This window comes from Gouania willdenowi, chromosome 11 (genome assembly GCF_900634775.1).
Source record: "Gouania willdenowi chromosome 11, fGouWil2.1, whole genome shotgun sequence".
NCBI classification, from domain to species: Eukaryota; Metazoa; Chordata; class Actinopteri; order Blenniiformes; family Gobiesocidae; genus Gouania; species Gouania willdenowi.
Window position 1 is genome coordinate 549,288 of NC_041054.1, and position 15,371 is coordinate 564,658.

General features: G+C 35.4%; 1 protein-coding gene across 2 annotated transcripts in view; it reads left to right on the forward strand.

The window, feature by feature from the left end:
• Positions 1-1,402: 1,402 nt before the first annotated feature.
• Positions 1,403-15,371, forward strand: part of LOC114471787 (nudC domain-containing protein 1-like) — a 55,527-nt gene continuing 41,558 nt past the window's right edge. For both annotated transcript variants that reach the window (XM_028460703.1, XM_028460704.1), the window contains exons 1-5: positions 1,403-1,624; positions 3,970-4,124; positions 9,031-9,216; positions 12,399-12,582; positions 15,022-15,210. In XM_028460703.1, coding sequence (XP_028316504.1) covers positions 1,510-1,624; positions 3,970-4,124; positions 9,031-9,216; positions 12,399-12,582; positions 15,022-15,210 — 829 coding nt within the window. In that variant the 5' untranslated portion in view covers positions 1,403-1,509. The remainder of the gene's footprint in view (positions 1,625-3,969; positions 4,125-9,030; positions 9,217-12,398; positions 12,583-15,021; positions 15,211-15,371) is intronic.

Genomic DNA, 15,371 nt, shown 5'->3' on the forward strand with positions numbered 1-15,371 from the left:
TTTTTAACACAGATTCTACATTACAATTTCACATTTTAATGTTGGTTAAACTTTAGTGTGAAGAAGACCATGACGACACTGCATATTTAACAAAAACAATGTAAACAACAACATGTTTTAAAAGTTTTAAAAAAAAATCTACTCAATAAGTTCTTTCTTTCATTGCACTTTTGTGTGTTTTTACATATTGTCATATTCTGTATAAATGTGTTTTTTCCAGAGATCCAGAAAATAGAAAATTGATAGACCAATACAAATATAGGATAATGTATTTGGATAACATGTAAGAATTTTCACCACATGATAATTATTAAAATGGGCATCTTCGGATAAAGTTTGGCAATGACAAAGAAAAAAAAAGAAAAAAATGCAACAATTTAACACATTTGAATGATTTCACCAAAACGAGGCCCACACTATTGTTTTTATTAGTTGTAAATGTATTATTATCATTTCATTGTATCATTTTTAATTGAATTTGAACGTGTCCAGGAGAAGTAAAATTAGCGCTAAATTGTAGGACAAACCACTTTTTTTGTTAGTTTTGTTAATTTTCTGTAATACATAATATAATACACTGACTAGACATAATACAAATATTTGAAATCTTTATTTTAAAATCAAAAATACAGTTTTTTTTTTGTATTTGTTTTTTCCGTTTTCCTGTTTCTGTAACGTTTAGATTTAACCTTTAGATTAGTTGTTTCTTCTTCTTCTTCTTCTTCTTCTTCTTCTTCTTCTTCTTCTTCTTCTTCTTCTTCTAATTCATGTTCTGCTATTCTATTTTTGTTCTCTTGATTTAATAAAATACTTTTTTTCTAATGTGCTGACTTGCAACACAACACTTGATTAAAAAAGACTAGACCATAATAATATTAATAACAAATAAAAAAACAACTTTTTTCCACGAAGATTATTGCATCCTTTGAAAAGCGTTTGTCAGATGTGCTTTATAAATAACGTAGATTGGATTCTTTGTTATGCTCTGAAAGGCCCTCGTTAGCTTCTGTAGATTTGACTTTATTTGCAAACATTTGCCTTTTATCACGATATTGTATTTTAAATTCATTTTCATCTCTTAAGTCTTATCAGTTTTAATCTCGACATTATATTTCAACTTTATTCTCAAAATGTAAACTTTAATCTTGACATTTCGACTTTATTCTTCATTTGCCCAAACGGTATTCATCAAAATTGACCCTAATCCTCTTCCTTACACTTTATTTAACAATTTTTTTTTACACAAATATTGATCTCACAAGAAAGAATCGGAGAATCAATGCCTTGAAAGTGCGCTACGGAATAATAAGCTTAACTTAAACATACATAAATTCTTATTTTGAATAAAAACTGATTTTAAAACTCAATTTCCCATGAGCACCTGGGAAGCAGGGTGTCCCTGTGAAATCCGTCCGTGTGGGATAAACAGGAAACGTGTGCCTACCATCACGTTTCTGTCCGGGTTTGATTTTAAAGAGTTTAATAGTGCGGAATTAAACAAATTCAACAATGACTGCGTCTAATTACTCTCTGAAAGTGAACAGAGAGCTGCTGGACCCTAATTTTGAAAGTTACCGGTTATCACTGGACGTTATACCGACGTATAGCGTCGAGCTGGATGCAGGTGAGACACATTTACTGCTGTTTGTTAGCTAAATGTTGTCATAGGTTCATGTTTTAGTCAAACATTAGCATCTGAGCTAATTCTGACTTAGCAAAACATAAATACATACTAATTTTAAAGTCATTCAAAAATAAACCAACCTAATACAATTGTTTAAAGATTAATTTTCATCTGTGTTTCATAGAAATATCTCGATTTGTGTGTTTATAGTAAATTACAATATCGCCTCAATCAATGTATTATTTATTTCATAGCTCAGCTCAATTAGAGGTGATCGATATTTATCCGATATGCACTTAATTTTCAACGTCCCATTTAACCTAATTTTAGGTCACATTACATTCATTTACTGGGAATTAAAACGCTAACATACTAGAAAACGATAATCAACTTCAATTATTGAAAAAGTGCCACACTTATTTCTGACATTATGTCTCTTTTTTTAATATCGGTGGGAAAACTGAAACTGATGTCAAATAAAGGATATTACATTTTATGGCAAATATCGATTAATAATATTGCCCATATATACAGTAGTTGAATTTCTTCATAAAATAACAACATACATATATCTTGTAGAGTGTTTCAAAAATGCACAGAATCTACTATTTTTTTTTTTTTTTTTTTTAGAGATATGAGATTGTTATTAGTTTATTTAAACTAATTTATCTGTAATTCACAATTTCATGTAAGTTAATCTATATTTTTAAGGATTTTAATACATTATTATTACCTTTATTAGAGTAAATTTCCACTGGAGAATTTTAGGAATATATGTTAAAAAAATGTTTTTTATTGAAATTAACTGTAAATTGGGAATATTCTTCTTTTTTTTTTTTTTTTTTTTGAAAGTTACCGATTTTTTTCTTTTAATTTTTCATTAAAAAGTAAATAAATGAAAAAACAAAAAAAAAAACATAACACTTCAACTGGGGTTGCAGACTTTCGTGAATTTTCCAAACTGGAAACTTCAAATGGGAATTAACGGGAATTATTAAAAAATTAAAGTAACAGCAATGTTAAAATATAGTTGGGTAAATATATTTTAGCATCGTTTAAAATATCAGCATCAGTTATTTAAAGTTACTCCCAATTTTCGGTACTTTTTCAAACAAATAATTCCCATGAAAAGTTTATATTTGGGAATTATTTACTCAAATTAGCTGTAAATTGTCAGTAAATTTTTTAAAATGTATTTTATCATATCCTTACATGAATATTAGCATCAATTTAAAAATAATACAATAAAAAAAACAAAAAAAACATAACATTTCAACTGGGGTTGGCAAATTCCGTGAATTTTGAAAATTGGCAGCTAATCATAAATTTTCCAAAATTGAAAGTTGGCTTTTAACGATGGTGTTTAATATAATTGCAAAATATATTTTAGCATCATCTATTATAACAGTGTCAGTTATTTAAAATGACTCCCAATGTTTGGTTATTTTCCAGTATATAATTTTCATGAAAAGTTTTATTTTTTTTTCTAAATACTTAAAAATTTCCCAGGCTTATTTTCCTGTGGAAATTCACCAGAATTTTTCTGCCCTTGCAACCGTACTGGACATTATTCTATTCAAACAATCCACTGTGGTTATTCTGACACCATTTAACATTAAAGGTCTCATATCATGCTACTTTTCACCACCATCTCCATTTGTTCTAAGAACTCCAAAAACATAATATTTGAGGTTTATTTTCCCAAACTCGCCTGTTTTCCAGAGTTTTAACCTCTGAAAAGTCACTTTCTGAACAACTCTACACAAACAGGCTGATTTACATCCTACTTATGCATATTCACGAGTGGGCGTGTCTATAGACGGGACACTGACTTCCTCCTCCCTGCACGGTGACGTAGGGCCAGAGGACGGCCCACCCTCCTCCCACCCACTCCGTAGTCGAGCTCATGCTGCTTTATAAACACGAGACAGAGCGTGGAGGCGGGGCGTTCACCTGTGCATACATAGACAGTAGACAATACATACATAGCACTGCATGAAGGACGCTGAAATGCTCACCTTTGTGGGCGTGTCAGTTTACATGTCAATCACGGCAGTTTCCTGTAGGCGTGGCTTCTCCAGCTCAGTGCCGCATCAAATTCGTCATCAAAGTGGGAACGCGTCATCAAATTGTAGCGAGGTGTTTGTGCTCACCCTGCAGTACGAAAGTAACTACCAATTGAGGGAATCAATGAAAAAAACACTTTGATCATGTGTATGAAGCCCCAATAACACTTTATGATGTTTAAAACACAGAAAAGTTGATTTAGCTTAACATGGACCCTTTAACGTTGTAGTAAAACTGTAAACAGTGTGTAATCATGTTTCTTGAATGATGTCCATCAGCCGTGGAGGAGGTGGAGCTGAAGGATTCTCAGTACACGCGGGAACACATACGTACTTTTGGCATGTACAACTACCTGCACCTGGACCAATGGTACGAGGACAGCGTTCTGTTTGTGGACAGAAAAGGACGAGTTCTCAGCCTCAGCGTCACTCTGGTACGTTTCACATCAACTATTCTGGTGTTACAGCTGTTTCTGTTGTTAATGGATTGTGTCGTTGTGCTGCAGTGAAAAAGGGATTTCAGTGCAAGAGACAATACACACCAGTAGGTGGAGACAAACTGCTTGTGTAACAGCAGCCTTCATTCTTGGTGATGGGAACCATAAAGAGTCAAACTGTGACTTAAATTGTATTTATCTTTTTTGTTTTTTTTGCAGAAGGACTTTCAGGCCCTCAGAGTTTAGAACATAGAACAGCAGGCTCATCTCTTTATAGACACTAATGTCTGCAGAAAAATAAAATAAAACGTAGACACGTCACAACTGAGCATTAATCTTCTGATTTTCCAAGCGTTTTGATCATTAAAATCTGAAGACGATTGTGGGAGGAGTTACGAGCAAAACAAACGGTGGAGAATATTAAAATGAAAAAATAAAGAAAAACTGGATCTCAAAAGTGAGAATGTGTAATTGTAGGAATGCAAAGCATAACATTTTTTTCTTATTTTTATTTTTCTATTCTTCCGACCATATTTTGACCTGCTGTTACTCTTCCAATCCTTAACCGATCTAAACCATTAACATGTCAAAATGTTCTGCTGCTTTGTGACAATGTTGTCATGAGAGGTTTTATGTCTTTACTGTAAACTGCTATATCTCTGTCAACACCAAAATTTTGTCCACTTTCTAATCTACAAAATACATTTCAGTATATTAATTTTAAAGTGACTGCTTGTCATGCTGCATGCAAATCTTAGGACAATGATTATATCTAAATTGTGAAATGCTAACTCTCTTACTTTTAATTTAATTTAAGGTTTTATGCAAATTAGGATGCTTTTGGCAAGCTTTAGAATGCTTGATTAGGTTTGCTAGAGTGTGACAGCTGCTGCTCATGAACTTCGAGGGAAAACCGCTGTTAAAGCGTTAAACCTGCTGCTACAGCCACAATCTTCTTCTTTCTAAAAAATTATACTTTTTAATGCTTAGCATTCACTCCGGCTCAACCATAGGAGTCCGCCAGGCCAATTAAGTGCAAAGCTCAGATTTTATGGCCGCGCGAACTACTTCTCGTACCTGGTGTCTAGGGATGTGAAGATTAATCATGAGGCAGTTAAAAATAGATTCAAAGGTGTCACGGTTCACATCGATACTCTGAAATTGAATCGCAGTACTTTTAATAAAAATAATAATAATAATAATTTTAATTTTACAGCAGAGGGCGCTATCTATTTAGAATTTGAAATTCAGGACACACCACCGTGTTTTAAATCAGAAGTGTGGAAGCATTTTGGCTTCCCCAAGACATAATGAAAGAGGTGAGAAAGAAGGAACGTGAAATCTAACGTAAGAGAGAGAGAGAATGAAAGCCATAGTTTGTTTATTTATATTACTTTATTAATATGGGATTTGTTTTAAAGTCCATTTGTTAAGGCACGAAATACATTTTCAGTTGCACCTTTAAAAAGAAAAGGAACTATTATGTAGTTTTGCATAGTTTACTGTAGAGCCAGAATTTAATTTTTAATGTATTATTTCTTTAGTTATTTCATTCAGGATTTATTTTTAATTAAATTGCATTGTTTTGCGTAGTTTATCGAGGGATTCTTTTCACAATGAAAGATGAAAGAAAATAGTACAGTATTTTTTTTTTTGAAGAAAAAAAAAAAATATATATACATATATTACATTCATCATTTGTCTACAGTCTCATTCTGTAAAATAAATCGTGAGAGAATCATACCAGGAGTTGAGTGAATCGTTACATCCCTACTGGTGTCACATAAAACATGCTCCGCATTTTATCGACCCACATTAAATCTAACACCGACACCTTTAAAACACGTCCCAGGAGTACAAGGACTACAGAGAAGCGCTAAGGATTGTGGGAAATGTAGGATTTTACTGGAAACTACTACGTGGCGGTGCGACCAAGTGTGTAAGCTCTGAGTAGTTCTGGACAGTCCGCGCGGAATACGCGAATATTTGAGGACTGAATAATCACGGAGCAATTGGTAAAAATTTCTGAAGTTTTTGAGACCAACGGTTGAGGGATGTTTGTTGGAATAACATGGAATGACCCTCAAGTAATGGTTAAAATAAGAGGAAAAGTCTTGTTGTGGAGGTAATGAACATCATAGTACGTTTTTAAGCCTCTTTTTCAAAAGCTGAAGACAAAGTTTAGTCCATCCACACATCTAGGTTTGTTATCCAACACAATAACACAATGAGAAAATGGCCTAATGATGTTTTTCACTTGTGATTTCTGTATTTTCTGGAAATCATGGACTGTAATTATGGATAATTTAAAGTGTTGATTCCTGTGAGGCCTGATCTGGTCTCAGGCTTTCAGTGGCATCATTAGCTCACTTTGAATGGAGATGATGTGTTTCTCACTCTCTAATTACAATCATCAGATGATAATTATCAGCCACTCGGACGTGGCGTCCATGTGAGGAGGTGATGTGTACGTCTATAATGTGCTGTGTCATGTTCCATGGTAACAAGAGGGCAGCTGCAGCCCTTTGAAACACACGTGGAGACATAGTTCATCTCTTTTTTTCAATAATGCTTTTAAGACTGTTGAATCACACACAGCAGAGTCACATGACGGGACACACGACAGCTCTTAGTAATCATCAACACATGCTGTTTGCTCTGATCAGGAATGTTCACTGATGAATAAAGTACATTTTAATGTTCATTCCTGTGTAGGAATAAAATAATAGACATTATCTGTTTAGTGTTTAATGTCTGTTTATGTTTGACCAACCTTTAATGTGAATAATAAATGACCAGTGGCGTCACTAGGCAGTTTTATTCAGAGCTAAAGCCCCAGCTATCATTTAATTAACCCTTAAAGGGGACATATTATGCTAAATTCATTTTTTTAGCCCTTAAATGCATTTTGTTGTATATTTAGAGTGTTTAGAAGTACAGAGAAGTTCAAATTAGTCTCTTCAGGTGCTCCGTCGATATCTTTTTAATCTGTTTCGATTTTTCGATTCTCTATTACGTTTTTTGAACAATAACGTCACAGTATTTGCAGCAGAACTGCCAAATTAGGACATCAACTCCAGGTCCAACACTTCAAACAAACCGCCATTTTTATTTCTCGCATTTATTTTGTAGTCCAAGCTCCAGGATGCAGAAGTTACGAGAGGATAAATCAAAATGTTGGGTTGTTGGATGTAGTAACCCACACGCTTCATTACACCGTCTCCCAGCATCAGAACCTTTTCAAAGTGCCTGGTTGAGTTTTATTTTTAATAGAAATGTACCCACATCTGTGGGTAAGGTCATTTTTATGTGTGTGAAGCACTTCAATGATGACTGCTTCATCAACCTCCACCAGTATAAAGAAGGATTTACAGAAAGACTTTGTCTGATTGAGGGTTCAATTCCTTCTATCTTTGGAGACGATGAACAGAGCACTTCGGTAAGCTGTAAATAACGCTAAAAAGTGTGATGATAAGACGTCCCTGTCATTGTTTTGTTAGCATTAGCAGTTGCACCGTCTTCATATGTTAGCGCTGTGTGCTCGTTTTAGATCCTTGATGATATGGCCTACGTGATTTAATTTAAGTCTAAAGTTTTCATTAGTCATTTCATTTTGACGTTTTTGTCTTTGAAAAGACTGTATTAAAATGCATTTCGTGACGTTAGCTTGGCGCTAGCGTTAGCTCGGTGCTTGTGTTAGCTCACTTGTTAGGGTTCTGCAGGTTCATCATCTTCATTTTCATCTCGCTCCACTGGGTCAGACTCTGGCTGGAACATGTAAGGCTGGATGGACAAGTCTAACGTTGTTGACATTTTGTAAATAACGTGTGAATAAAAAGTTTATGCACCGCTACATAGCCGTATCTCTTCTATCAAACTACAAAAATGGCCGAACAGGGTGGAGTTGAACCAAGTGTCACCTCTGCAACCTGGAGAGGGGGCGGGGTATGAAGTGTCTCATTTGCATTTAAAGAGACCGCACCTAAACGAGTTGCTCTCAGAAGCACATCAGAAAAGGGGTAGAAAAGGGGTGGAGCTATAATAATGAGGAATTCAGAACCAAGCATTGTTCTGTTTTATATAGACCACAACTGTATGATTTATATGTAAAAAGGAAGGATTTAAAAGCATGATATGTCTCCTTAAAAAGTAATTTAAGAAAAAGATATCATTTTAAAAAATCAACTTTCTGACGGTCCTTGAACGCCCTTTGTTTACATAAGTTATTGATTAATTGGCAACAATACATAAAAAATAAACCATTAAATCCTATCAAAACAATGACATCATACTGGTTCCGAGGGGTGTACTGAGGGTTATACTGACTTTGAGGGGTTATACTGATTCAGGGGGGTTCTACAGATTCCAAGCGATTATACTGATTCCGAGGCGTTATACTGACTCTGAGGAGTTATACTGAGTTCAAGGGGTTCTACAGTTTCCGTGGGTTTGTACTGACTCCGAAGGGTTATGTTCATTCCGAGGCGCTGTACTGACTCCGAGAGGTTATACTGACTCCGAGGGGCTATAGTGACTCCGAGGAGTTATACTGATTCTGAGGCGTTTTACTGACTCAGAGGGGTTATGCTAATTCCGAGGCGTTATAGTAACTCCGAGAGGTTATACTGACTCCGAGGCGTTATGCTGACTCCGAGAGGTTATAGTGACTCAGAGGGGTTATACTAATTCCGAGACGTTATAGTGACTCCGAGAGGTTATACTGATTTCGAGGTATTATACTTTCTCTGAAGGATTATACTGATTTTGAGGGGTAATTCTGACTCCAGGGGCTATACTTGAAGTTATACTGACTCCGAGGTTTGCCCAGTTGTTTTATGATTTGCTTTCTTCCATGTATATTTTCTGCGTATTTGTACTAAAATAAGATATTGTGTGTGTCCAGGATTCAGCTCTGGGGAATCCCAGAGAGGTTTATTCTCTGAACACGGAGCCCACAGAGTGTGAAGAGCGTGTCTGTCCGTCCATCAGCCTCACCTCAGCCACATGGGCGTGTGTGTCTGACGGCAGGGGCCGACTGTTGCTGCTCCGCACGGGGAAGAGAGGAGACGGATCGCTCTCTAAGTGGGAGGTGAGGGACGTGTGTGTTTCATCATGTAGAAATGATAGTTAATGGACTTTTTATCAGAGAATCATAATAATATCAAGGCTCTGAAAGGTATAAAACTCATTTTAATGTTGTTTTTAAAAAGGATTTAATGTGTACCGAAGTGAAATAAACTAAAAGTACTACAAGATTACATAGTATGTACAATAAATGCACAGAAACACAAGCACATACTCACAGCCTCTGTTTATATCATATATAGTATATTAATGCAGAGATTATTGATTGTTCTGTAATATTTCACCCTTCAAAGCTTCAGCATCATGTTGACTTTTATTATCATATGAAACAGAAAAAATAGGACATGATAATTGTCTTTTTAAAACGCCAAAACTCTTTAAACACAAAATTTGGTTACTAGTAAAATCTCAAAGCTTTACTAGTAAATCAAAATTATCTATTTTTGCACTAGTGTCCCAAAAACCTTTAGTAGTAAAACAATATTTTTGTTTACTAGTACTACTAGTATTCTCAATATCTCACTAGTTCCAATACTAGTGTTCTTTAAAGCAACACTGTGTAACTTTTGCCACTAGGGGCGCTAGACCTGTAACTTTCACGTCAAGCACCCCTAGTGGCCACAAGCGCTGCAGCACTGTCGCAAAAAGCAACTAAGTCGGGCCCGCCTCCCTCGTCTTTTGATTGTGTATGCAGACGGTAGTTGACCTGTTGGTTGAAGAGAGATTATCAACTCACTATTAAAGAAAAGTCAAGTTAGTTTTATATAAGTAGGAATCTTTGGCTTGCCTGAAATGCCTAAAGGTGCGTTCACACCGAACGCAACTGAGGTAACTAAGGCTATTAGATTACATTCAAATCAATGTAAATGACGCAACCTCAAGTTTTCTCCCCTCAAGCAACGTGAGTCGCGTGATTTGAGCGACGAGGTCAGAGTTGAAAAATTTGAAGTTTTTAAGTGACTTCAAGCGACAACTCCACTATCCTTCACTGTCTGTAGAGCCGAGGCAGTAGCCCCTCCCTCCCGCTACAGTGCAGACGGCAGCAGCAGAGGGCTGTACTACACTTCCTCAATTTATCATGGCAAAATTAAAGCAGTTAACTTCTTGAATAATCCTACATTCTGAGTGAACTCATTATTTAGTAACTCCATAAGTTGATCATTTAAACTGTAAAAGCGGAGCTGTCTGTGATTAGGACGGAGAAGAAGGAATAGAAGTGAGCAGACCTCTCTCTCTCCTCTGTCACCGCTTCCACACACACACACACACACACACACACACACACACACACACACACACACACACACACACACACACACACACACACACACACACACACACACTGCGATAAAGTGATGGTGTGACCAAAAAGCAGCTCCACTATGTGAAAATAAGTATCAAATGCCATTTAGCTCCATGAGTATATCAGAGCCTGTGGTCACATGACTGCCGTAAAGTGAAACGTTCTCCAGGTCACATGACCTGGCCAACGACGGTCCGTCTCTCTAAACTTACATGGTCGGTATTTTAAGAGGGAAGCCCCGCCCAGAGCATTGATGCTGTCAGTGCTGTATATTGGCCTGAGGAATCATTTAAAATTACTCCTATTTAGGTTCAAAGTCCTCAGTGTGGCTTTAAATCATATTTTATCTTTTTTTTGTCTTGATTTTTTGTTTTTTGATAATAATAAAATTCTTATTATTTTCTCTTGATTTTTAAAAAAAGTATTATTATTATATCTTTTTTGTCTTGATTATTATTATTATTGTTATTATTATTTTAATTTTTGTCTTAATTTTTTATTTGGGACGTCTGTAAGCTCCTCCCACAGGTGGAGGCAGGACTGGGAATAACACGTTAAGACCAAAAAAAGTCAAGACAAAAAACAAAAAAATTATTAACTAAAATGTAAAATAAAAATCAAGACAAAAGAAGATTAAGACTAGAAAAAAAACGAAGAAAAAAAACAGACAAAAAAAGATAACTATTTGATTTAAAAAAAAGTGTTCTATAATTGTGACCCTAATCCTCTTCCATAGTTTTTGCAAATGCAAATGAAGTAGGAGGGATTATAATCAAATCCAGCTCTATGATTGGTTGGAATGTTTTCAAAATCCAATGGCAAGCCTGAAAATTAGATTAATGCTCAATGTGTGTGTGTGCGTTCTGTAGAGCTACTACACACACACACACACACACACACACACACACACACACACACACACACACACACACACACTGCTGCATTAAAGCACCACATCCCCTCCATCTGACACTGATGTAGAAATACTGGAGTGAATTAGCATTTTATTGGCAGAATAAAGACAAATGTTTTAAACGTGTCTGGGGTCAGCATTTAGTTTGTATTCAGTCACTGTTTTAACCTCTGGGTTCAGTGTGTGCATTTGTTTAGTTTTAGTTTGAACTATTTTAAGATGTTTTGTGTATAAATCAATCAATCAATCAATCAATCTTTATTTGTATAGCGCCAAATCATAACCAATGGTATCCCAAGGCACTTTACAGTAGAGCAGTCTTAAGGACGGACTCTTCATTTTATGGATACACACATATGCATATATACGTATATACACATACATATGTATCCCACACCCAACATGAATTCATCATGGCGGCAAGGAAAACCTTCTGTTAAATGTGTTGTTTTGTGTGTTTTTGTTGTTGTTTGATGTATTTTTGTTGTCATTTTGTATTTGTTTGTTTGTGATTTGTGTCATTTGTCATTTTGTGTATTTTTGTTGTCATTTTCCATATTTCTGTTTGTGTTATTATTGTTTTGTGTGGTTTCAAAGACATTTTGTGGATATTTGTGTTGTTTATGGTTTTTTGTTGTTATTTTTTGTATTTTTTTGTCATTTGTGTGTTGTTTGAAGTCATTTTCTGTATTTTTCTTGTTTTATTTCTGTACTTGGGTGTTGTGTGTGTTTGTGGTTGTGTTTCATAATGTGAAACAGAAACTCTCTGAGCATGTCTGTGTCTGTCATAGTTTAAGTTGTAAGTCTGGTTTCCACATGCTGCTATAATGAAATAGTGTGTTAATTGTGTGTGAGTTGTTGTGTTAATTATCAGGAGCAGGGGTTGTGTATCTCCTCCTGTCCTCAGTAACCTGTCATTATCAGTGTTTGTGGTTTAAGTGATAAAAATAACGTGTTTATTGTCCCTCAGCTGCTGTTCTCAGAGGATTCCACGGATCCTTTCATCATCGTCCACAGTGTGTCACACGTCCAGGATGGAAACCACACCGTGGAGGTCCTGCTGCTGCGCATATTGAAAAACCCTGCTGAGAGCAAAGCGGGGGGCTTCTCTGTGACCCTGGAGTGGATGACGGTGGCCAACGCCTTTGAACACGGTGGGTGTGCAGGGTTCTCCCCCGCGCTGTTGAGTTTAGGGGCCCCCTAAACTCTGATTTTAATCCCCTATATTGTGATTTTAATCCCCTACGATGTGATTTTAATCCTCTACGATGTGATTTTAATCCCCTACAATGTGATTTTAATCCTCTACGATGTGATTTTAATCCCCTATATTGTGATTTTCATCCGCTACGATGTGATTTTAATCCTCTACGATGTGATTTTAATCTTGCTGTTAATATTTATTTATTTTTTATCGGTATAGTTATAATAATTGTTGCACACTTCGACACAAAAGGGACTTCTAGGCGTGCATGGGTTGTTTTAACTCATTTAACTTATACTTTCTAATATTAAAAAAAAGATCAAAATTATAGTTTTACATTTTAAATGGCCCTCCCCCCAAAACATTTTTTTAAAATGTACTAATTAAATAAAAAGAAAATAATTACATTTAAATTACATTTACAAAAAATAAAATTTACAAAAAAAGTCATTGCAAAATTAAATTAATAAAATTATTTTAAATGTTTTAATTGTATTAAAATACATATGAATATATTTAATGTATCTATTTTGCACAATTAATAAAACAATACATAATATCACATAGATAGATATATAGTGCAGGTAGAGACAGAAAGCTCAAAGAGCTTAAATAATAATGGCACTTATTGTCACTTTGTGCATCGATACTGAATACAGTATAACAAACATGTTAAAAAAAATTGTCACCAGAAATTTGTGAAGGTTGGGAACCATTGCCCTACGTTGTAGACAATTCCTGGTGAGAACCCTGGTGTGCTAATAGAGCATGAACACTTAGATCACATGTAACGCCTTATCTGGCTTCATTGTGTGTGTGTTTTCACATCAGATATCTGAAAAGTGATTAAATCATCCATTAAAGAATGTCGGTCACACTCCTGCTTTAATGAAGCTTGATTATGACACATGTCGTTGGATGTGAGCGCACTGAGAATCAAAGGCTGGGAGGGTTTTCATTAAAGTCCTGTAGAGACAGAAAGCTGCTCTAACGACGCAGATATTAAATCGACGGAGCGACGGACAAAAGCCTTTTCAGAGTTAAATGTAAAGACGCATCCCTTTCATATCTGCTGGAGATCAATCTCTTCAATTTTCCAGAAATGTGAATGCAGATGGACTTTTAATCAGACTTGTAGCTCAGGCTGCTTTTATCTCTGCTTTTTTAATCAGTGTTGTAGTGAAAGGCTGATTTATTTCCATCAATACCTGAAAGACTTTTTTAATACTTTTATAAAGCTGCAGCTTGATTTTACAAGTTTAAACTTCTGTTTGTTTATTAAAACTAAAGCTAAAAACCGTTGTTACTGCAGCAAGGTTTGTTAATCTCTCTTTATTTAGAGATCGTCATCCTCAATATAAAAAACTAAGAATATTTTTTGAACAATTTGAGCCCATTTTTGCTTTTTCTGCAACGACACCAAACTTGCCATATTTGAACCTATTTTCATCACTTTTTCTTGCCATATTTCATCATCTTTTAATGTGTTTTTACTACATTACTCTCATTTCTGACACTTCTTTGTCAAATTTGAATGCCTAATTTGCATTTTTTTTCCCACTTTTTAAGACATTTTCAGCACTCATAAACCCTTTCCACCACTTTTCCATCTAATGTCTCGTAGTTTGACCAATTTTTGTCACTTTTCACCATATTTCATACTTATTTTTTTGCCAGTTTAACTACATTCATAATTTGTCATGTCTATTATTTGCCATTTTAAACTAATTGTTGCTACTTTTTTCACAATTTTTGTCCCTTTTAATGTATTCTTGCTACATTACACTTCTCCGTCACATTTTAATGTTTTTTCTGCACATTTTTGCACTTATAAACCCTTTTTGCCAGTTTACCCTCCTAATGCCATATATATTGACCCATTATTGTCACTTTTAACCTATTTTCACCATATTTCATGCCTATTTTTGCCAATTTAACCACATTTATGATTTGTCATGTTCATTATTTGCCAGTATAAAGTAATTGTTTTGTTACTACATTACCCCCCACCCCCCATTCTGCCACTTTTAAACCAATATTAACACTTTGAACCCTTTTTACCACTTTTTTGTCCATTTTTGTCCTCTCTAATTTGCAACTTTTGACCAATTTCTGTGGTTTGGAACCTTTATTCTGGGATCGTGACTTGAAATGATTGAGAACCACTGAAGTAGATTATCTGTTCACTCTTGTTAATTGTTTTGATGATTAATTAGGAATATACAGTATCTAGTTATTAATGTATTTTCTGCTTGTTTTGATTGTTTTTTGTAATGAAATAAAAGCAGATTATCATTACTTTAGTAACTTTTGTGCTGTGAATAAATGCATGAAGTGAATAAATGATGTCAGCGACAGGTTTATAGTCAGTTTCATCTTCCTCTCACAGGTGCAGAGAAGAGGTACGAGGTGAAGAAGCGGCGTGTTCTCAGGGGTAAATCAGTGCCTCACTACGCGGCAGTGGAGCCTCATGGGAAAGGGCTCATGGTGGCCTCAGAGAAACCCTTCGTCTTCACGCACGTGGACGGACGAGCCGTGGAGCAGGAGGAGCCGGAGCCCATGGAGGAGGAGAAGACAGGTGGGTGGAGGAGTTCAAAATAAAACCAAAAAAACTAACATTTCCACAATGACTTATTTTGAAAATGCTGGATTGTTTTATTACTACTGTGTAACGATTCATCCATTATGAGATCGATGAATCGATAATCGAAGTTAATGTTAATTTAAACTGAAGTGTTG